The sequence below is a fragment of the Rhea americana genome, unplaced genomic scaffold (assembly GCF_003343005.1).
Source record: "Rhea americana isolate MKP2758 unplaced genomic scaffold, rheAme1 scaffold_39, whole genome shotgun sequence".
NCBI classification, from domain to species: domain Eukaryota; kingdom Metazoa; phylum Chordata; class Aves; order Rheiformes; family Rheidae; genus Rhea; species Rhea americana.
The window spans coordinates 5,787,942-5,811,200 of NW_028186523.1; the positions used below are offsets into that span (position 1 = coordinate 5,787,942).

The following is a 23,259-nucleotide window of genomic DNA, read 5'->3' on the forward strand; positions in this document are numbered from 1 at the left end:
AGGCTTCAGACTAATGAGAGGTGTGGATTTCCTTATGGATTTTGTATGTTTTTTTTTTCCTTTTTTTTCAAGGCTTGTGTCCTGAGGAGGCTATGCTAAATAACCCTTTAAGCAATACATAGTTAGGTTTAGCTCTCATGTCCAGATCTTCAGCATTCTGAACCTCTGAGTGATCCAGGAAACAGATCTGAAGGTAATGCAGTGCTGCGTTTCAGTTTTGTTCTTTATATAGCTTACCTGCCTGTAACTTTTTTTTTCCCTCATTCCTGCTTTTCATAGTCCACTGCTTTACTTGTGGCACACAGTAATCCAGTGTTGATTAAGCCATGCTCATACAGTTTAGTTGTATGCAATTCCACTAAAAATGTAAACTGTCTTACGGTGTTTTGCATTTGGATAACTTAATATACAAGAAACTAATCTTTATCACTTGTTCTTATTGTAATTGAGTATCCTGTTGGAAGTTATTTTGAGAAGATTAGTAGTCCTTCTTGGATCTTACCATTAAGAGAAGATAAAAATGGCACAAAATATAGGCTTCCAATATTGAGGCAGAAGATTTGATCCTTTCAGAAGGAAAGATAGAAAAAAATGTTAGCTCAAGGAAGTAAGGGAGAGGCCAAATAACCGTTTCAAAATATGGTTGCATACTCTTAAAAACCATCAGGCCRTAAAATTCCTTGAGTCTGAGGACACATTTGGATGGGGATCCCATTTGAAGGACAGTAACATCTTTGGGGTATCAGCTTTTTATGCAGTCACGAAATGCTTATTTGTGCAATAGTAGAGAAATGGCAGATGTGAGCAGTTTTGATTCCTGTCATTCATGACCTTAGCCACTCAGCTGCAGGATCTCTTGGAGCAAATAACTGTGCATACCTAGGAAGTGAAATACCTGTTTAGACTAAATTGATTCTATTGACTTATGAATATTTCCATGCACTTTTATGCCATTTGATTTCTTGGATGTTACAAATAACTGGGCTGTGTGGAAAAGGACATGCTTTGTTGCAGCCTATGCTGGTATGAAGTGAGGAAGAACTGTAAGCCAGTTTTAATACCTCTCTACCTTAGTAACAAAGTAAATAACAAAGTTGGTGGAGAAATARCCCTTCATTACAACTTTGACTTGTCTTTAAAGATAACTTAAACAGTAAATGCCCTTTTGCCTATGCTATGTGTGTGGTTGTAGCTGTCTGTGTGTTTTCCTTTCCTGCTGAAGTAAAAGCAGTCAAAATTCTGTAAAAATGGATATGTATGGATTGTGGTTCAGTGATAATAGCTGATACATGATTTTCTCTGGTATTGTTGATACTCAGAATGATTTGAATGAAACTTTTGTGAATGTGACAGCAACAACCTTTTTTCTTTTTTTTCTCCTCTTTCCTAAAACTCACCAAATCTAAACACCCTCAGAATATTTGAGCACCTATRTTACTTAAGTCTTCTCCTTGCATCCTGTTTGTGTTTAAAATCATATAATGTGCTTGGAACATGCATATTTCCAGTTGTCTCTGATTATAACAAGATGCTTTATAGCTCTTTGTTGTGGAGAAACATACAGAAAACCATGTTGAATTTCTGATAGCTTGTGGTTATTACCTTGGAGAAACACTGGGGAATGTGTTGCCATTCCACCAAGAACAGGCTGTGTCAGATACAGGCTATAGCTATCAGGCTGTGCCTGTCTGTCAGGCTGGAAGAAAGTTAGGGGTTGAGACTAGACCTAGTGAGTGCTATTGTCATCTGTACTGAAATAGACATAAGCTATTCTCATAAGCTGTATTTTTACAAGAATATTCTGGAATATGATGATAAAATGCATATTTTGGGATGGYTTGGGGAAAAATACTTCTGATGTATTAATTTATTTAGTTCACTTGTTTAGACATTTACAGCCAAACTGTAGTTGAAACATCTTTCAGTCTCTTCTGAATACCCTTATCTGTAACCTGTTATGCAAAATTCATTCATCATGCTTGCACAACAGAGGAAATAATAAAAAAAAATCATGCACATCTGAGTCCAACAGAACCAAGCATTAGTATGAACCTTTAAGTTCTGAACATAATATGGAATATGGTGATTTTAAGAGACAGCTGGAAGTTTAGAAATATTGTTTGTACTCAATAGTACAATAAAATTTCAGTGGTGAGTGTTTTGTGAGTAGTAGTCTTGTGTATAGCTTGAAGTCATTCTAGTTAATGTTTTTGTCTGTTGCTCATAAAAGAAAAACATGCACCACAGTGGCTACTGCTGTTCCAGTTCTCACATTTTGTCTTGTATATATACCTCTCATCACTGTACTGTTAGAATGATACCTTTGGAAAAAAATAACCTGTCTCACACTCTAGGTTTGTAAGCCATTTTTTTTCTTCTGCTGCTTGGGAAAAGTCTCTTGAATATGCTGAGTTTTAAAAACAATCCACATCTGTTTGGACTCGAATTGTGTAATGTTGGATGCATGTTAAAGGAAAGACTAAAAAAAAAAAAAAAAAAAAAAAAAAAAAAAAAAAAAAAAGGTGAAGAAAAGCTAAGGAAGGTTGGCTAGGATATGGACCAACAATCCTGATGTTTTTTTCGTCTGTTGGCTATCTAAACTTAAGCAGAGTGAATGATCCTTACTGAGCAAGACTTTAATGCTAGTAACTATATGCTATGGGTACTGTATTCATCAATGAACTGGTGGAGGGGATTCATAAGAATACATATGGTAAAAGAGCAAACAGAGCTTAGGTTTTAACACAGATCCTGGTAGGCTGTCTTCTTGGAAACAAGATTTAGACTCTTGTGCTGTATTTTTTTTTTCCAGTATTTTGTTCCTATTTCACTGGTAATTCTTGCAACATTCAAAATGCTAACCTCTGGAATTGATGAGTTTAGTGATTAATAGTGTAGTAACTGCAGAATAAAATACTACTTTGAAGGAATTATTTTCTGAAGTAAGTATACTATGTAGGACTTAGAGCTTTTATAATCATTCAAGTGCTAGCAAGCTATTGAAAGTCTTTAGGYGTTTAAGGAAACCGTGCTCCTTTAATGCATATGGAAGGAATCAGGAGGAGCTCAGATACTCTAGAAGGTGTTCCTTTGCTGCATCCAAAACAGAACAACGTGCAGTGTCTCTGCACTAATATTGTGGTTCAGCTCAGGAGCAAACGCTTGGAGTGCACTTCCTGGCCATCACTTCTCAATCTGGCTTTGTCTCTAGTCAACAGGACTAGAGCTAGTCTAAAGACATTTTCCTTCTCTGCAAATGTATATAGTAAGTGTTAAGTTCTCAGCACTAGATATTTTCATTCTCTGTATAAGCTCCTYTTATGCTACATCGCTTGCTAATGTGAACAGCCCATGTTGGCATATTAGAGCAAAGCCAAAAAAAGTGGGTTGAGTGGACATGAATCTGGAGGGCGGATATTTGAAATGCTAACTGTCCGGACTCTAATAGTTCTGATATAAGTGATTCTGTACTTCTAATGTTTTGTCACCTTCTAATACTTGTTGATTTGTTTTTCTCTTTTGAAACTCAAGCTATGTAAACATATCTTTCTTTCAGGATTCATTTATGATGTGCTTTTGAAAGAAGAATAGAGAATCCATTGCACACTGACACTTTTTGGAAAACTCTCCTTCTAATGTATTTTGCAAACAAATTTTTGAATTAAATAGAATTTCATCATGGGAGGAGCAGTAAGTGCTGGAGAAGACAATGATGACTTAATTGATAACTTGAAAGAAGCTCAGTATATTCGCACTGAGAGTGTGGAGCAAGCCTTCAGAGCAATTGATCGTGGTGATTACTATCTGGAAGGATACAGGGACAATGCTTATAAAGACTTGGCCTGGAAGCATGGAAATATACACTTGTCAGCACCTTGCATTTATTCTGAAGTCATGGAAGCACTGAAGCTTCAGCCTGGATTATCTTTTCTAAATCTGGGTAGTGGAACCGGATATTTGAGTACAATGGTGGGATTAATATTAGGTAACTTGAACATTTTTATTTTAATATATTGTTTCTGCATATATCTTTAGATTACACAAGCATTGTAAAACTTTGCATACCMAAAGTAGCAGTGCTATACTTAAGACTCTGATGTGTTTTTTAAAGTATTGGGTGTTCTCTGCAAGTTGTTTGCTGATATTTCATGAATTGTTTTGGAAGAGAGGCATTTGTTCACGATTGCCTTTCTATTGTCCAAAACTTATATTTGAAAGAGAAGTCATTTCTGCTTAAACAGAAAAGTCATAGAGGAACAATTGTAATGAGGATTAAAATTTTAGTTCAATTYGCAGTTTATAAAAATAAATACCTAAATTTTGAAGGCTAATTATGCTTGGAAATACTTACAGAGAAAATTTATTTTTCGCATGCAAATATATATTTTTTTTAAGAGATTAGTACTTTGTTTTCAAGCACATTTCTGATGTGGAGAAAGGATGAAATGAGATATTCCTGGCTAAATTTAAATTGCAAAACCTACCTTAAGGAGAAATCTTTCTTTTTTCCTTCTGAGTTTGATACTTAGAATACAGAGGATGTGTTCTGGCAAATACATTTTTTTTTATTTACTGATCAATTTCATTACATAAAATAACTTATTTTTGTAAGTAATCTTTACAGATATAATCTTACTATGTTATACAGTTTTATTGTTTCATTTTCAGAAAGCTTACTGACAGGCAATACACAGATTTTGCATATGTGTATATAACTCTGAAGTGTGAAGAGTTGATTTGCTAGTTTTAAAGAGTGTAAATTATCCCTGATGGGTACACAACGAACTTAAATAGTTGCCCTCTCTTTCCCCATCATCAGTGTCATTTGTTCTTGTTGTTTTAAGTAAATCCAACAGCTAATTTGTTGCTCCCTCTTGTGGAAACAGGAATTAGTGTTCATTCACAAGTTAAAATTAAAAATGAAAGCAGATTCCAGTGGTATTATGTTGCCTTTGAAAAGTTTATGTTCAAGGAAGTAGATATTTTTAAATAGATTAACTATGACTGAATTCAAGATATTATAAATACCTGCTTAGAAATCAGAAAATACTACTGCATTTCTTCTAAAAAGGTACGCTCTTACTAGTAAGGATATTAACTGATTTCTCTCGTTGTGGAAAGCTTTGTTATTTCATTATCCTGTCCTGTGGTGATAGTTTAAAACAAATCTACAGGTAATGTATATTGCACTTATCTCTATTTATCTAATCTGTTTTGCTTGACTTTTGGAAAGCTGTTGAATGCTCTGGAGTTTGACCTCTCATTAGCAAGCAGAATTCCTGTCCTTAAGAATACTTGCRTAGTTGAAATTAAAAGGGAGAAGACTTACCTTTTGCAGAGGATAAAGTTGGCTGACAGCCCCCTAGGAGCATGACAATTATTGCACATGTTCCCACAGATCAAGCTGAGGTGCTGATACTTCTCTAAACTCTGCTGAAGAGTCCGGAAGAGTGACTCCTGAACTATRTTCCAGCTGGTTCATATACAAAAGCAGACTTTCTATGTTTCTGTGGTGCTGTACCCAATCTCCTAAGTCTGTGTGCTGTTCTAATGTGGTTTGAGTGCTAGGCTGAGGTGTAGAAAGTATCAGTGATGTGTGAGCCTTTGTTTTCTGCTTCTCTTTGAAGTTAATGGTTGTATGTAATCATTTTWATTGTAGTGTTTATGTTAAAGCAGCTGTTGGCTTTAAAAAAGGAAAAGAAACAGAAGTATAATTCTGACAAACTGTGTATACACTTTTAAAAGCCCTTTAAAAGCAATTTCATCATGCACTGCAATTGGTAACAGAGAACCATGTGCTCTTTGACAGTAGTTGGGTATCTAGTGAGTTRACAATGCAGTGAGTAATGTTTTTGCTATATTTGTATTGAAATGACATAAATTTGCAAATGATTTGAAGTTGCAGATCACTTGTAAATGACATCTAAAAAGCTGTACTTCATAGAGACTAAGTTAATTGTTATTGACARTTAAAATCTAAACATAGTTAAGACGATGTGCTAATATTAGTAACTCAGTACATTGAAAGAAACTGGTTGACTTTGGAGAGTAACAGAAAAGTTGATGTCGCTTTTTCAGAATTGCTGACTGTTTTACTTCAGTGTGCAACTATAACTTTCTCATGAGAGAACAGAGTATGCATCCAGTATGCATCCTCTGATTTCTGTTCAGCTCACAAATGATATGGTGTATCATGATGCAGTAGTGTCTTGTTCATGGATTTGGTTCCAACAGTTCTCAATTTGCTTTTACAATTTTTTTATTCTTTGTTTTTCAAAATTTAATATTGAAAGGAATATATGTGAAACTTCTGGACAGAGGACATTGCATCTTTCTAATTCACTTTAAATCAGCAAGTGAAGTATTTCACAAGGTTCAGGGAATGGTAGTTAATACTAAATAAAGCATATCTTCATAGTTGCCACAGAACAGTATAGTTGCAACCACGCTGTTTAGGARTGCAGTAGCTTATTAATGTGCAAGGGAAGATTGAAATAGCTAGGAAGAGATTAACTGTGCTGTTTGCTTTTCTTAATGTGATAGATAAACTTGCAATAGATTGAGTGTAAGTAGGAAGAATACATTTTCACAAGTTCAGAAAGCATCTCACTCACATGATCTGCCTACCTGTTGTCTGCCATCAAAGACCTTACAAACAGTGTATATAGTAACTTAATCTCTTGGATCTATTTTCATTTCACACAAAATGTTCTCAATTATGTTAAGAATTGTAATTATTGATCAGCCTAGTGGCATATACTAATATTTTTATGCAATGCAATGAAACTGAATGAACCCTTTCTTAGTAACCTTGGTCCACTTTCATGAACCAGTGTCCAAAAAATGACAAATTGAATTCTGTTTCATTGGCTAATGTTTTGGGGCTAAATACTTTATAAAAAAAAAAAAAAGAGAGAGAAAAGAAAGAAATTTAACTTCTGTGTCATCTTACTGACATTTGCTTTTTCTTCTTCTCTCTCTGTACCCCAATTCTGTGCTCCGGTGACTAAGGTCTCTGGGCTCTGAGTGCATGCTAAATATAGAATCCCCACAGCAAATGTGACTGTCTGATTCAGATTCCTTCCTGATGTGGACTAATCTTAGTAATACTGTCTCATGTTTTCTTCCTGTTCCTGAAAAATAACTTTAACTTCTGGCATGCAAATGAACTCGGGTAKGGAGGGTGGGGGAGAAGAAATTGGATACCAAATATTGGTTGTAGGAAAGCAGCATTGCAACTGTAATGGCATTGTGATGAGTGAACCTGTAAGTGTGGTCAACTTCAGTGTGCTGTCTGGAAATTGATTATTGTAAAACTAAATCAGCACTCCCAATTTCTGATTTAGGAACCTGCATAATAGAAGAATTGATGTTGTTAAGGTATATAATAACAAAAATCTTCAAATTGTCACAAGCTAAAAAATGTGCCATAAYAAAACTTCTTGAACTTTAAATATCAAAGTACAGAGTAAATTATAACTTGATTTTGTTAGAGGACAGCATTTTGAAAATGAAGCAAAGAGTAGCTTAATGACTTAAATGCAGTCAGATTCATTTTTCTACATCTTTATGAAGATGAATTTTGCCATAGTACTATCCTATTCTTTCTTTGAGCCTCTGGTGGCCTTTTACCTCATATTTTCTCTTACACATCTGTAACACAAATACAAAAATATCTTTGTTCAGCTACATTGGGAGACTTAAGAATTTTATGTGAAGTTAGTGCTTTCATAGATAAAAGGTATAACACTGTTACATGTGGTTGGGCTGTGCTTAAAGAAAAAATGCTGTTTTTATTTACAGGACCTTTTGGGATAAATCATGGAATAGAGCTTCATTCAGATGTGGTAGAATATGCCAAGGAAAAATTGGAGAGCTTCATAAAATATAGTGATAGCTTTGATAAGTAAGTATAATTTGCCCAGTTCACTTTTGAGTTTCTTTGTTTTAAACTGGGGTATGTCATTGTGCGTGAACTTAGGGAGGGAAGAAGAATGTCATCATACATAGTGAAAAGTGTTTTGTACAAACATGYGACTTCAGGTTCGTTACATTAGTTGTTGAGGTAAGTTAAGGTTTAAAGAAGTTTTGGAAGTTGAGAGTATTGCTGCTGTATAATGCTTGGCAAAATTGATCTCCCTGCATTTTTGAGGAGTGTGTGTGTATGTATATACATATGTGTGTGTGTATGTGCACTGCATATGTATACATACATGATGATCTGTGGTGTGCTGGTGTCCTACTCTACATAYTTGTATCTGTGAAATCAGTTCAGATTATACAGTTGGACATCTTCCTGTACAGAATCAACTTTTCTAACCTAGCATTGCTGGTTTAGGTATGAAAGATATGAATGAGTTTGGCTAACTGGCTTTATATTTATTACCTGAAGAGAGAGCAATGTTCATCTGTGCTCATATGCCACTTGCTTTTACTGGTTCACTTCAAAGTTATAGGATTCTTGCTGGCTCCACCTACCCTACAATTGAACATGGCCTTTTTTATTGTTGTTTTGAAGTATGCCCATAATCTGAATCTGTCCACCCTTTCCCATGAAAGGGACAACACAGTACCTCTTACAGTTACTCTCTGTAAAGACTTTCTTCCTGTTAGGCAAAAATTCTCCAGCAGTTGTTACAAGGTTGCTTCTGGAAATCCAGAACTTTCGAATTGAAGGAGACGCACAAGAGTTGCACGTCCTAGTCATCTTTTGTTGGCCGGTGGAGAACAGAGAAAAATTCTTATACCTGTGCATTTGTTGTAATGTGCCTTAAGAATGCTCTGCTCTTGGTTTTCTTGGTTGGAGCTTTCTTCACTTTCCTCTCTGCCTCCAGACTTTTAGAGCTCTTGTCTGACCACAGACCTTTCTCCTCCTCCTGAGGAAAGGAAGGCCCTTTCAAGTAGAGCGTGAAGTTGAGTTTAAAATACCATTCTAGCTTTATCTGCATTTGTTTTCACTTCTGTACTTATAATATTGGCAAGATGATTTAAGTACTACTTTGTTTCCCCCCCACACCTTCTTTGAGTAGAACAAATAATACAATTATACAGAAGAGAATATGAGTGTGTTTCATTACTATAGTTTTATTTTTAATTGAAGCTTGTCTGTTAACTTAAGAGTACATACACACAGAAGCCAGAATAAAAAAAAATGAACTTCATGGAGCACTTTATATGATCCCTGCTGAAAAAATGTGTGAAAGGCAATCACTTGTACTGTATCAGTGGATCTGTTTGGTTAGATGTCCCAGCCAGCTAATCACTTCCTGTGCAATCGTTCAGATGTACAAAAAGCTCTGTTTTTTGACTGATATGTCTGTCTTGTCTGGTGATGTTTCTATACATAAGTACAAAGAGAAATTGAGTGAGGGGATAACAAGGAAAAAAGTGATTATTGTTTAGCCGAAGTTAATCGTACTAAAATAYTTTGTGTTAATGAATATCTGAACAGTGCCATTTATAAATTAAAATAGGAAAAAATGGAGAAAGGTTTGTTAAATTTGTCGAAAATGAACATTGATATCTTCTTTTGAAGGAAAAAAGTGATTATATGTAGTAAAAGATCTGAATATTTTAGAGTAAAGATGAAATTTCCTGTAATTCAGAGAAGGCTGATTCTGGGTGCAGTAGTCTAAATGTTATGTGCTATCTGTGATGAAGGTTAAATTGGTCTTTATTTATACAGTGTTACTTCAGTGAGGAAAAAGACTATCCAAACTTTATTGCTAATTGACATACTGCATCTTGGCWTATGCTATTTAACAATCCACCTTTTCCTGACAACAATAAAATACTAAGCAATGGCTATAACCCCCCCCCCCTTCCCCACAGCTAACCTTACAAACATATACTGCTGAGAAAGTGCTTTTGATATAAATCATCAGTAATAACRCTACTTCAGCTGAAATAATGCTGATTGGATGTTTGAATTATGTGTTTTGTTGGGGAAAGAGTTGTAACTTTTTTTTGATCTGATTCTAACTGCTTTCTCTGTAAATACAGTATATTTTATTGTAGTTAATGAAGGTGAAGTGTTTTTTCTTCTGTGATTGGGTTCTTGTATATCCTTAGTGTATTTTAATATAAACAAATTTATACAGAATGTCTTTGGTTTATATCAGACTCTCAGAATAATGTGTTGTGGATCAGTAAATCTGGTTTTGATTATTGTTTCAATTAAGTCTGTTGCATCTTGGCTTGTAAATGAAAGATACTTAGCCCACAATTGTCTGGACTATGATTTCTAAACTCTGCTACTGATTTGGTCTGCGTAGTATTTGGATGAGAGACCACCAGAGAAAACGGATTGATAAGATGTACAGCGTCTGTCTACTGTTGATCACTGGTGTATAACGGACATCCTTATGGTTTGAGAATAGATTTTATCTGACAGACTGGCATAAATGAARCTAATTGTCTCAGTGGATGTGTGTGCATGTTATGGGGGGGTGGAATCTGTTATGCTTGTCAGCAGTTTCCAAAGAGCTATGTAGAGGATGGGTAAAACACAGACTGCATTCAATTTGCCTGACAATAATTGAGTTATGTGGATGGAGAATTACACAAAAATTTACATTGTCACTTCCTTGCATTCCATTGTTTTGTAGTAGATAATAAAATTCTTCAAACTAATCTGAGTATTTTAGAGCAATTTCCTTTTGAAACAAATATAAAGGGGGTCTTATCTTTAGCTACTTGAAGAGCTTCAAATTAGATCCTAAATAAATACATTGTAATATTTGTATTGTTCTGTCATTTGAAACAATAGGCTATTTTCTTTRCATATGATTTTTGCATTAAGCTGGGTCATGCTGATCTTAGAATTTTTCTGCTAAAACAAGTTGCGATTTTACTTGGAAGCCCCCTTTTTTTTTAAGGGGGGAATGATGTATTARCTGTCAGATCGTGTGTTGTGTAGTATAATATCACTCTTTTTCCTAATTCTTGGTAAGCATGTTGTTGAAATTTGAATGAAATTGTTTTTATATGATGGCAGTAGATGCTTGATCAAGACTGGTAGCAATGTAAAATTAACATGTCCAAAAGGATTTGAGACTATCTCTCTACTTAAAGGAGAATTATCTGTCTGGTAGCTGAGATTTTGTCTGTTATTGCTTCTTCAGCTGTTCATCGGAGGAAAAGCTTTTCAGGTACCTATTTTCAGAAGGACAAATAATTCTGATAATTCTTGTRTCTGTATCCATATCCCACCAATCTATAAAAATAGTTTTCCTCTAAACGGAGATGTTGATCATTGTGAAAGGTAAAATGCTGCCTTGATTTTATTTKACAAGATATTTTTGCTAGTAGAMGCAAAGAAGTGTCCTCTGAAAGCTTTTTCCAAACTCTAGTTGTGGTTGAGGTGTGAAAGACTTCATATCTAAATGACAGGATGTTTTTTGAGCCTGAAATACACTTAAGGCTTTCTTTCATGCTTAAAAACTTGAGAGAATGCATGCCAACTAAGGGAAAAGAAATCACTCTGTAAGAAGGCTCTATCTAAACACATGTGCAAGTATCAGGCCCCGATTCACCTGTTTATTGAAGGGGAATGTGTTGTCTTTTCTGCTCCCAGTCAACTTCTAGACCTAGAATATCCAGCTCGGAGAGAGAGCCACAGGGCAAAGCTAGGTTGCCCATCTTCTAGCACCCTATCAAAACCAAACCTGGGTAAGCTGGTGAAGTCCCTGCTGTGAGAGAAAGTCACCAACCCTTCTCAGGATCAAAAGAAACCACTTCAATGGTAAGTGACAAGAACCCTAGTATTACTTCTGGGATAACTGTTACGGGTGAARCTTCTTCCTGAAGTCATACAGTAGCTTGTATTGGCACTGAAAGATAGTAAATTTACTCTCCTAAGAGTATTTGTCTTCATCAAAATTCAGGGCTCCTTATAGGACAATGAAGGCTCAGTTTTACTTTCATAAAAGCAGATTTGAAACTGAAAGTTCCTTGTATGTACCTAAAGAAAAGCTTCTACCTTCTTGTGCAGCTGGATGATGATTGCAGTACAAATCTAAGCAGGAAAAGCAAGCAGTCTCCCAAACTCACTGGCAGTTTTCTCCRTTTAAATCTTACTGCTGGCTTAGTCTCAGATTCAAGTAGTGAAAATATTTGTTTATTAAGTGGTGAATAAACTCTTGTTGAGGTGTAGTCTAACCAGAAGAATTTACTTCTAGTAGCATTCTTTAATGCCAGGAGTTATGTAAATAAAAATGCCTTTTTTTCCTTTTATATTTAGAGATRTTGAAGAGAAATAGTATTTCTAGCCAAACACCTTATAAAACCAAAATAAAAAACAATTGAATCTGCCTTTACTTAAGCAGAAACTTAAGCTGCATTTTTAAAGTACTTGATAATTGAAGAAATCTCTAATCTTGTTCTCATAACCACAAACAAAGAATATTTTAAAATAAGTTAAAAAAAAAAAAAAAAGTACTGGAGATCTCTTTTTTAGAGATCTGTAGTTGCTGCAAGTTTTGATTATTTGGAATGTTATTAAAACTGTTGATGAAAATTTTCATCTTGTTCAAATCTATTGCTTCACAAAAATCTGTACTATAAAACATGAAAAATTCAAGATTTTAACCTGTAAAAGTACTTTTATCTGTTAGTTTAAAAAAGGGGGGGGAAATGCAAATATACTATGAATAGAACAAGCTGTTCTCCAAATTTCTGTATATGAGTATTTTTAGGCCCTTGATAAGCACTGAGATKACAAAATTCTTCTTAGCTCCCTGTTGCTGTCCGCCTTTCTTAGAATTCACTGCAGAATTGATATAAATTATTCCTTCAATACAATTCTTTGTTTTRTCATCAAAACTTAGATACAGTACATAATGAAGTTTTGAAAATAGTTCTCAAGGGAGAAGGAGGTCATAAGAACTTTTGAGAAYTAATGTTTAGATTTCTTCAGAAATAGTAATTTTTTTGGTCCATCTCAATGAAACTGAGATGATTTGTAAACARGAGCACTGAGGTCACTTGATAGGACCAAGACAATTTATTCCACCTGAGAATAACACATACAAATGAAGCTGAAATACAGATTTCTTATTTACTTTCCTGCTGTACTGACTAGAAACTGAAAAAGTGTTCTAGACAGAATTACTGCATCACTGGGTATATTTCTAATACTGATAAAATTTCTCCTATTGTTATTGGATGTAAGTGATTTAAATTGTTATTGTAGATTAACAGCTATTTTGTTTTCAAAGACTTAATATTGCTCTATTTATTCTAATGTTAATAGTATACATGTACAAGATCTCAAATAACAATAGTATCATAGARTCAGTAGGGTTGGAAGGCACCTCTGGAGATCATCTAGTCCAACCTCCCTGCTCAACCAGGGTCACCTAGAGCATGTTAGACACGGTTGCCTCCAGGCGGGCCTGGAAGATCTCCAGAGAAGGAGACTCCACAACCTCTCTGGGCAACCTGGTCCAGGGCTGTGTCACTCTCACAGTGAAGAAATTCCCCCTCACGGTCAGGCAGAACTTCCTGTGCTTCAATTTCTGCCCATTGCCTCTTGTCCTGTCACACGGGACAACTGAAAAGAGTTTGTCCCTGTYCCCTTGACACCCTCCCTATTAATAAAAATGTGTATAGTGTTTCAGTGAAAGCTGCAAATATTGCACAAAAACACATTTACTCTATGAACAAAAACCATCTTGAGTTTGAATAAAGGGTTTAAACAAGGCAGGGAATGAACAATGCAAAAAAAAAAAAAAAGTCTTGCAAATTGTTGTCCAGTATTAGCAGATGTTGCTTTAAAGTTTCTTAGCTAGTTATTTGATCTTAAATAGGCATTTCTTGTAGGATATAACATAGGAAATATTTACTGAGAAACAAATGGGAAAACCTTTTCCTGCATTATGCAATGTGTAAAACGCCCCTTTAAAYCTGATTAATAGTCATTCAAAACAGTGTGTTTTGCATTTGAGTAAAATGCTAAAAGCTAATGAGTCATGGAAGCTGGAAAATACTTCATTAGTCTGTTTCACGCTTTGTTATCTCACAGAAGGCCGTATGAGARTTGACATTTATTGGTGGTTTTTAAAGATAAGTTTTGTATCAGCTTTAAAACTGAAAAATATATCAGATTATTTGGAAGGCTCTTGAATTATTTCAGTAAATTCATGCTTAAGCAGAGGCTTTAGGAATACTTGGAGTAAGTTTACTGATTTATGAACTCATTGTGTTTGAAACTCAGTATTTGTTTCTTTTCTTGSAGCTAGAATTTCCTAGGTTGTTTTTTCATTTGTACCTTTTCAGTCTGCATCTGAAAATAAACACAGTAAATATATTATTWATTGCATTATTTTTAGCCTCTGTAACTATATTTTGAAAAGATGAGCCAGTTGGTGAAAGGTGTAAGAATCTTCTAAATCAGTCTACCAAAACTGATTTATACCCGTTCCTTCCACTGTTTGAAGGGGTTCTTTCTGCTGGCTCCAGCTTGTGGAACGTTAGAGGGGAATTCCTTGGAGCAGCTTGACAGCACTGAGATTCTGCCCTTCTGGAGGRGCTGTGGATGATGGGAAACAAGTGTACCAAGTTCACACTGAAAGTTTTCTGTAAGGGGTGTGAACAGCAAGATCAGATATGAGTATGATCTGTAAATATAATGATATGTGGAAATGTAGTGTTAGATGGTATCTGGGAATGAGTATAGCAGTTAGAGGTGTAAAATGTCACTGAAGTGGTACTTAATCTGAGAACATTTTTTTCCTGTTAGCAGAGGACAGATGCAAGAAGGTCCTCCTTAGGATTGCGTTTTAAGCATTTTGGAACGTGTTTTATTGATTTCATTAAATCTGTGAATACTGAAAGTCTTTTTCTCCAAAATTACTTGATTTCTGCTCATCCCCTCTATTATTATTTTAAGAATTAAGTATGTATACTACCATTGCAGGGGGAGCAGGGAAGGGAAAGTGGAAGAAAAAAAGACTGGCAGTTCATGATGATTTCATCTGTTCTCATCTTCAAGAAACATCAGGATTATTAATATCCTACATGGAAGAAAGTGTATAGATAGGAAACTTTAGACCAAAAGGCATGCTGTAGACCTTCCAGAGCTGGAAGTAATGGGTAAATTCAGCAAGGATTCAGTGTATGTTATGGCAGGACTAAGCAATCAATCTACTTGAAAGAAACTGATAGAGTAGATTATTGTACTATACTATTCTGTTTTTTAGTAATATCATGTTATCACACATAGATTGGTGGATATGGATACAAGAGCAATAAACTTTAACCTCTTAATTCTTTGCTATAAGTATTTGTTTGAATAGACATTTTATTGCAATAATAATGTTTCACTATAATACCTATAGAGAATCTTACTGAGAAGAATGGGGGCAGTAGTAATTGACTTCTTTGCTTTTTTTTTAAGTTGCTGTGCTGAGAACAAAAACAGATTTTAATTCTGCAGATGCTTTTTTGATGTTTATCTGGAARAAAAGCATTGTGGCTATGTTGAACCTGTACACTTGTAATACTGAGAGGATTAAAAATTGCCTTTGAGGGACAGTTCACTGAAATGCAAGAGGAAAAAAGGCAGGATGAGATCAAATAAGTTTTTTTTATACCTGAAACTTCTTGGTTATCTTGGGGCCACTGCTAAGCRTGGTCTGTGTGTAGTTAGCCTATGGCAAGTGTTTATTTAAACATCGCCCTTCTTGTTGCAGTGTTATTTATAATGGGAACTTCTTATTTCCCTTCTGTTGGCTGCTGTACCACTGTCATAATCAAAATACCAGATTCAACTGAACAACCTAACGTGACTCCAATTTATCCATATTAGTCCAGTACCTTTTTTTGTTTAACAGATGAAATAAACATGAATTTTCTGATTTACCTCTRTAAATACTTGCAAGGTCACCCTATCAGTTTCATAAAAGTCAACAAAAGATAAACAGTGCTTGGTGTTTCTTCGTTCAGATCTTTTTCTTAGTTCTATTTCAAGTTATTAATCAAGTGAAATGTACCTCATCTCAATAGATAGCTTGTGTGTCTGTCTATATTGCACATTCCAACAATAAACCAATCTTTTTCAGCAGTCATTAGTCTAATTAAAGGTAGCTTAGTGTTACAGAGAAGGAAATTCAGTGTTGAATCTGTTCTGATGTACTGAAGGCACTGGGAATAAAATAAATCAGTATCTTGGGTGCAGTAGTGATTAGAGCTGAAAGAATTTGGGCTTGACTGGGTTAAATTCCATCATAAAACCGTGATTGATTCTACTTCCATAGTGCAAGACTAGAAAGCTTATGATGTTTTGAAAGGTATTAAAATGATTTAATCCTTATTTGCAGAATTTTAGTGTTTTAAATTTAATGTCATTCCCTGATCAAATGGTGGAAACTTTTTCCTTTTCCAAGTTATGTTTTAGTGAAGTTGTGTTTTGTATAGCTTGTTTTGAAAACTGTATGAGCAAGGTAGTGACACAAATTCTTTAAATTCCCTTTTGGTCTCTGGTGGGAGGTTGCYACAAAATACTAGATTATATAAATATAACAACGTGCTACATGCATTTATCAATTATTTATAACTTTCAAGGGTTGACATCTTGCTATGAAAGCAGTATCAACTGAAAATTCAGTGGATGAAGAAATAGTTCTGTTGCTGCAGTGACTGGGTTTACATKATTACGTGGTGGTGGAGAGGAGGTACAGTTCACTGTTGTACAGCTAGACTAAGTTTGACAAGTCGATAATACTCTATTAAGTCCTATGAATGCCCTTATTTCTGGTATTCTTGTCATTGTTTATGTCGTAACACACAATACAGTTAGTTCTGTGGCAGTACAAATGAAGAGGTTTGGCTTCTGACCTCATGCATTGATGTGACTGGACACCATTACAACCTTTTTCTTCCYGTTTCTTCTGCTTATTTATATTTGGCTTCCTGATTGTATACCCCAAACCAGTATGTCTGGCAATTCAAGAACTTCATGTTCTAAATGGGTGGCCAGTGTATGCAGGTAGACCACCTGGCTATTACTGTTGAACAGCCAGGTGGAGTGAATATACCCCCTGATTTCTCAGCTGACTTTAACCAAAGAAGAGTTTTCAAGAACTGCAGGTACCTGTAGTCTAGACTGTATTAGTCTGTTGCAAGAAACTAATCTTTAAGGAAACTCTTACTTCTGACAAACAGATGAAGATGTATTTGAAGCATAGGGACTAACAAATRCTTAGCCAGTTTGGTCATAAGCCTCCTAGTCATGTGAGTCATGGTCCAACTAGGCTTTATGGTGCCTATATGCGGAGTCAGTCTCTTGATCTTTCTGATTTTTAGATGTGTGATAGGAAACTGCTTGTGTGTCTTTGTTTCCACKTAATGCCCTTCTAGCTGTGTACTGTAGTTAAATGAGAAATGCTCTTCAGCCTTTTTTAAAATCTGTACAGCTTCTTTTGCATCTGCTACTTGTATATAGCRTGTTTTGTGTCTGGGGATGTTTTTTAGGTTATTTTGTTTTAGTTCTTTTTGTTTCCTTGGAGAATTTGGGGTTCCTTTTTGTTTTAAGAAGATAATGGCCAGTGGCTTCACAGGCATTAGGGTGGCTGTTTGGAAGTATCTAGTAGTAATCTTGCTAGCTTTTAGAGGAGCATTTTGAGAAAATCTCCAAAAAGTCATGAAATTGTAAAGTTAGGCAGGCTGTTTTCACTTCTCTAAGAACAAATTACTGCAAGCATCTATTTCAAGACTTAAAACTGCATTTTTAGGAAAGTACCGTGTTCYTCCCTCCTAACCTGTTTTTCTTGCCCTTTTGAAGCTCACAAAGGGACTTCTCAATCTTTCAAGTTAAGTCAGTGTGATGATGCTTGACTTAAATTGTAGGCAAATTGAAATTAAAGCTATAGCATAAACTGCCTGATTGCTGCTCTTAGTATTTTGAAAATGTGTAATACTCTCCCATGAGCCTCTGAAGTGAGATAGCTTCTTCAGCAAAATAATGAATGCCTTTGATTTTCTTTTCTTCCCAATGTTTAACCTTCCCCTAATGTATATCTAGGTCTCTGTTTGTCACTATTCAGCTTTCTGTTCATCTGATACYGATTCAACTACAGTTGAGGCTTGCTGTCTAGTTGTGTACATCAAGAAAGYCATTCCTTACCCTTTGCCCTCTGTTTTCTTTCTAATTACCAATATTGTTTGTAGCCTGTGGTTTTYCTGTTGGATTTAGATGAGGAACAATGGTATACGTTGTTGGGCACATTCAGCCTGAGAGAGCTGCAATAGTTGGTAAAGGATTGAGGTCTGTCCATGACTGTCCGAAGAAGAGAGCATTGCAATATTTTCAAGATTGAGCATCCCTTAGAAGTAAAATGCACTGAATTCTTCAGGCAAAACTTAGTAAGAATTCTAATCTGAATCTTCTGAYAAGAATTCTAGAATTCTTAATAGGATTTGAATTTATATAATTTGTAATAGAATTCTCATTTATTACTGGTGATGCTGTAGATCAGAAGTTATGTGCAATATCAAGAAGTAGCAAAAGCTGYCAAGCTTTATTATAATTGAAGCAGCATTGGTTTGAATGTCATCAGATATCATACTGGGATCTGCTATTGCTAGCCATGTCAAAATAATTTGCTTTCCAAAGACAGACAGTTGTAAAGTTTATAAARTGGCTGCATGCATTTGTGTAGTATTTGTGTGTGAGGGGAATAATTGCTTTTATGTTAAATTTGAGATGCAGTGGAATTTTAATACTACCACATGAGGCTTATTAGCTGTTTTCTGGACCTACAAGATGTTAGGCTTTATTTCAGTGTGTGGGGGGTGTATTTTTTTTCTGAAAAAAATACTGCTTTCCTTTCTGTAAGCAACTATGGTAAACCTTGTAGTCTCTCTTMTTCATTTTAAAGTAGGTAGAGAACATGTAAAATTTGAAGAAGAAAGTTTATAATATGTAAATTAGTGTCATGGCATGAGCAGTCAAATGCTGCAGTGATTCAAAAATTGTCAGAAAATTRTCACTGTAACTGGGAATATATGCGGCTTTGGCAAGGAAGTTCTGTCCTGTGCATACTTCTCTTTGGTATGTTGTGCAGTGGTCCTTACAATCTTTACAACTTCTGTTGTAAACTTGAGTCCACTTACAAGCAGTTACATAACTTCAGTCTGCAGATGAAAATCAAAGATGTGCTTTTCCTTGTTCTGTGTGTAGCCAGAAAATGAAAACTTATTCCAATGTTTTTTTTTTTTTTTTTTTTTTTTGGGGGGGGGGGTTAAGTGGGGGAGAGAATTGATCTGAATATGGAAAATGTGGAGGTGGAGGGAAGTGAATCTTAAGAGCCTAATTCAGTCAGTTATTAGGAATTGAATTGTTTGAACATTTGAGTGATACCCAGGTTCTTGAATAAACATTGATTAAATATATTATTTTAAAGGGACTCTTACGGCTTGTAAGGTTGTTTAGACAAGTCTATTTGYCTGCATTTAGGAAGTCTAAGGATATTTTGAGTCCTTTTTTGTTTAGATATAACTGCTGAAGATTTTTTTTTTTTKTKGTGGTGGTACTTAATGTGGTGGAAGCAATAGATTATTTTCTAGATAGTATTACCATGTAATGCAGGTTTTTAAAGTGTGTATGCTAACACTTCTGTCTTTTCCTAAATATGAGGATTATTTTTCTGTCTTCATCTGGATTGGCTTTTCTTTAAAAACTTGTTTTGAAATGTCCCCTCTCTTTTTTTTTTCTTCCCCTTAGATTTGAGTTCTGTGAACCTGCCTTTGTGGTTGGTAATTGTTTGGAAATAGCCTCAGACAGTCATCAGTATGACCGGATTTACTGTGGAGCTGGAGTCCAGAAAGACCATGAAAACTACATGAAAATTTTATTGAAAGTTGGAGGCATTTTAGTAATGCCTATAGAAGAYCAGGTGACTTAGTGATAATTTCCCGTTGCTGTCTTTTAGTATAAWTATATAATTTAGGAATGCTTTTCAATGTGTATTTGACTAAGTTAATGTTTGACTAATAACATCTTGGATCAATGTATTACTGCAGCTGTGTAGATATTAGGGTTTTTTAATGAAGTCTTGTACTTTTTTTTTTCCCCTTAAACCTGTAGAAAAGCATGAATTTCTTCATTCTGTCAAAGTCTGTAGCAAACCTGGTATTTCATCCCAGTCCCAAAACTACTTTGAAATCCTTCCCTGAACACACATGCATTTTTACTGTCAGTACTTTGAAACAAAAAAAAMCTTCTTAAATCGCATTTGGAGAAATCCGAAATAGCTGTGCTTGGTGGGAAATGGTATGGAGAAGATCAAAAGAAAAAAAGAAGGAAGATGATGACTTACTTTAAGCAACTTTCAGTGTTGCTGTCGTATATTAGGTTTAACATTTTCCAGATAGGAGTATTCTAATATACTTTGCACTTCTATCACTTTTCATCCATAGATCTCAAAAGGCTTTACAAAGGTAAGTATTATTCTCCCTGTTTTGCTGGTAAGGAAACTGAGAAAGAAAGGCTATGTTATTTAAGTTGACATCCTTTTAAATCTAAATACCAAAATATTTTACTGAAATACTTTATGATAAAAAAAATTATTGTTCAGAAGTAATTGCCATTTATATCTACTTTCTTTTGAACATAACCTGCATCATTCATTTACATTCAATTACTTCAGTAATTCCTGAAAACAAAAACATTTAACTAAGATTTGTTGTTTGAAACTGATGGAATTCAACTTAAAAGAAGCCAAGATTTGAAAACAAAATTAACTCTTAAGAATATTTCTGCCATATGTGYACATGATTATGGTGCTGGACCATGTAGAGTAAGGGGAGACTGAAAGAGCTGGGTTTGTTTAGTATGGAAAGAAATAGGCGAAGGGAAGATCTAATTACTAACTTTACTATCTAAAGGGATGGACAAATTACTGAGTAGACAGGAGTCAAATTCTCCTTGCAGATGCACAGCAAAAGGAAAAGAAGGTGGTTACAGATGGCACCAAGGGACATTCTGTCTGATTACAAAGAAACAATTTTTCACTGTGAGAGTGGCTGAATAATAGAACAGGTTGTGGAATCTCCATTCATGGAAATCTTCAAAACTTAATTTGACAAAGCCTCTGAGTCACCTGATTTGACTCTGAAGTAACTGTATTTGAGACGAGRTTGAGCTATGGAGGTTGATTCCAACCTGAAATATTCTATAAACTGTGTAAATTTTGAAAAATTACCTCGGCCATTCATTTTCTACTTGTGTCTTTGCCCAACGTCAAAGTAAGTCCTGTTAATTACTCTAGCGACCAAATAATATTTCAAGGAATATACGATTCCCTTCTGCCTATAAATTAGACTTTATAAATTATTTTAAAGCGTACTGAAATAACAATGTATTTAAACACTAATCTGAATAGTACTGAGTGTAATAAAACTTTAATCACTTTTTTTTCCAGCTAACACAAATCCTGAGAACAGGACAGAACACGTGGGAAAGTAAAAATATCCTTGCTGTTTCATTTGCTCCACTAGTGCAACCAAACAGAAATGACAATGGCAAACATGACACTGTGGGACTGCGTAAGTGTCACTTGTGGTGTCTCCCTTTGTGACAGGTTTTATGCCTGCTAGTGTTTTCCTGGAAGTGGAGAGGCTATGCTGTACAGACATGTAACATGATAGAACAGGAGCRTACAGTTTAGAAAAGCAGTAGCTGACTGTTCATGTGCGTCTGGCTCGTGTTTTGTATTGCTGTACAATTAATAGCTTGAATTAAAATAATGTCTTGTTTTCAGCTTCTCTTTCCAGACTTCTTTCCCTTGAGATTCAACTTCCTTCTAACGAGGCACAGGAAATTAGTTCAGCCAATAGCAGGTGTGTCAGGAGTGCCTACTTTCTGATTGTCTCCTAGAGGAAAATATTTCTTCTTTTTCCTCTGAAATGGAAGGAGCAAATCAAAACTGCAGCTGTAATACTGCAGCGTGTTAACAGCTGAGCGTGCTTATCTCTCTCTGCGACTGATAGTGATGCTTAGCTGTTTTGGAGTTTGCTTTGTAGCTATAGTAGTCTGAGCTGGGTTAGTAAAGGGTAGAATGTCTCTGAAAAGGCATCTATTGCCAAAATGATCAGGAAAAATCAAAGGAAGGACCAAAGATGAAGTGGTCTGCCTGGACAGCTAGAGTTAGGAGTAGAATAGTAGAATAGTATACAGGACTTTAGTAGCATCTATACTAGATGCTAGCTTTTTTTCTTTCTTCTTTCTGCTTTAGTATGCAATTTGATGGGAACAAATCCTCTTTGTGTTTTTTCTACATGTGCACTTCTGAAATACAGAATAGGTATTAAACATTTCAAGAGTCCAGAAAGTCATATCAGATTGCATAGCATGTAACTGGCTCTTGGTGATCTGGTTATTAATTTTGAGCTCATGAAGGATCATTACTTTATTGTAGTTCCATTTGGTGTTTTGTTTAAAGTGTAGATGATAAGTGTAGATGATCCTTTCTCTTACATAATCAGTTATTTGCAGAAATAATTCATTTTTGTAGCTTTAACACTTGTTTTTTTGAGACTTCAGAAACTATTTTCTTAAATGATTTTTTTTAAAAAAACAAATTTTTCTTCTATTCCTTGTTGTAGACTTATTCCATAATAGAGGATGTATTGTGGCTAACAGTGAAATATGGAGGTGGCTTATCAAGCTGTAYAGAATCATAGTAAGAATAGACATTCAGTTTAATTCTGTAGAAGATACAGATAGATTTTCAAGCATTCTGTTACCAGTCTTGAATTTTCATCGTGCAGATGAAACCAGTGCAAACTAGTAACATTCAGAACTGAATTCTAGTACAATAAAGCTGTGTCGTATGTATAACTTAATAATTTAAAACCAGCTCTTCAGTGAGAAGGGGCTCAGGTAAGTAGCACACAAAAGTACTTCAAAGTTATTGCTATTAAAAAAAAAAAAATCCTCAAGCAACTGAAGCTGCACTGTAAAATGAAATCAGTAAGATACACTGCTTTTCAGTGCTTGGATTGACTTAGCTTTTCTGTGAATTTAAATAAATTGATCTTGATGTCAAAAAACTAGCCCTAGCCAATTTCTCTTTCAGAATACAATCCACAACTTTGTAAAGTATCTTAAATGTCCAAAGTAGGAGGGTAACATTTTCTAGACTATTAAATTTAAGCCAGAAATTACAGATGTCGTTCATTGTTCATGTAAGCTTGGAGTCTGCATCTTTTCATGGACAATGTTAAGGGCTGATTACATATATGTCAGAAGCCATTCAG

At 35.1% G+C, this 23,259-nt stretch overlaps 1 protein-coding gene across 5 annotated transcripts in view; it reads left to right on the forward strand.

Annotated features, from left to right (window-relative positions):
* PCMTD1 (protein-L-isoaspartate (D-aspartate) O-methyltransferase domain containing 1) overlaps window positions 1-23,259 on the forward strand; it is a 49,659-nt gene that overhangs the window by 20,773 nt on the left and 5,627 nt on the right. For all 5 annotated transcript variants that reach the window (XM_085313601.1, XM_085313605.1, XM_085313602.1 and 2 more), the window contains 4 exons: window positions 3,557-3,985; window positions 7,804-7,906; window positions 19,724-19,895; window positions 21,423-21,546. In XM_085313601.1, the coding sequence (XP_085169727.1) occupies window positions 3,679-3,985; window positions 7,804-7,906; window positions 19,724-19,895; window positions 21,423-21,546 (706 nt within the window). In that variant the 5' untranslated portion in view covers window positions 3,557-3,678. The remainder of the gene's footprint in view (window positions 1-3,556; window positions 3,986-7,803; window positions 7,907-19,723; window positions 19,896-21,422; window positions 21,547-23,259) is intronic.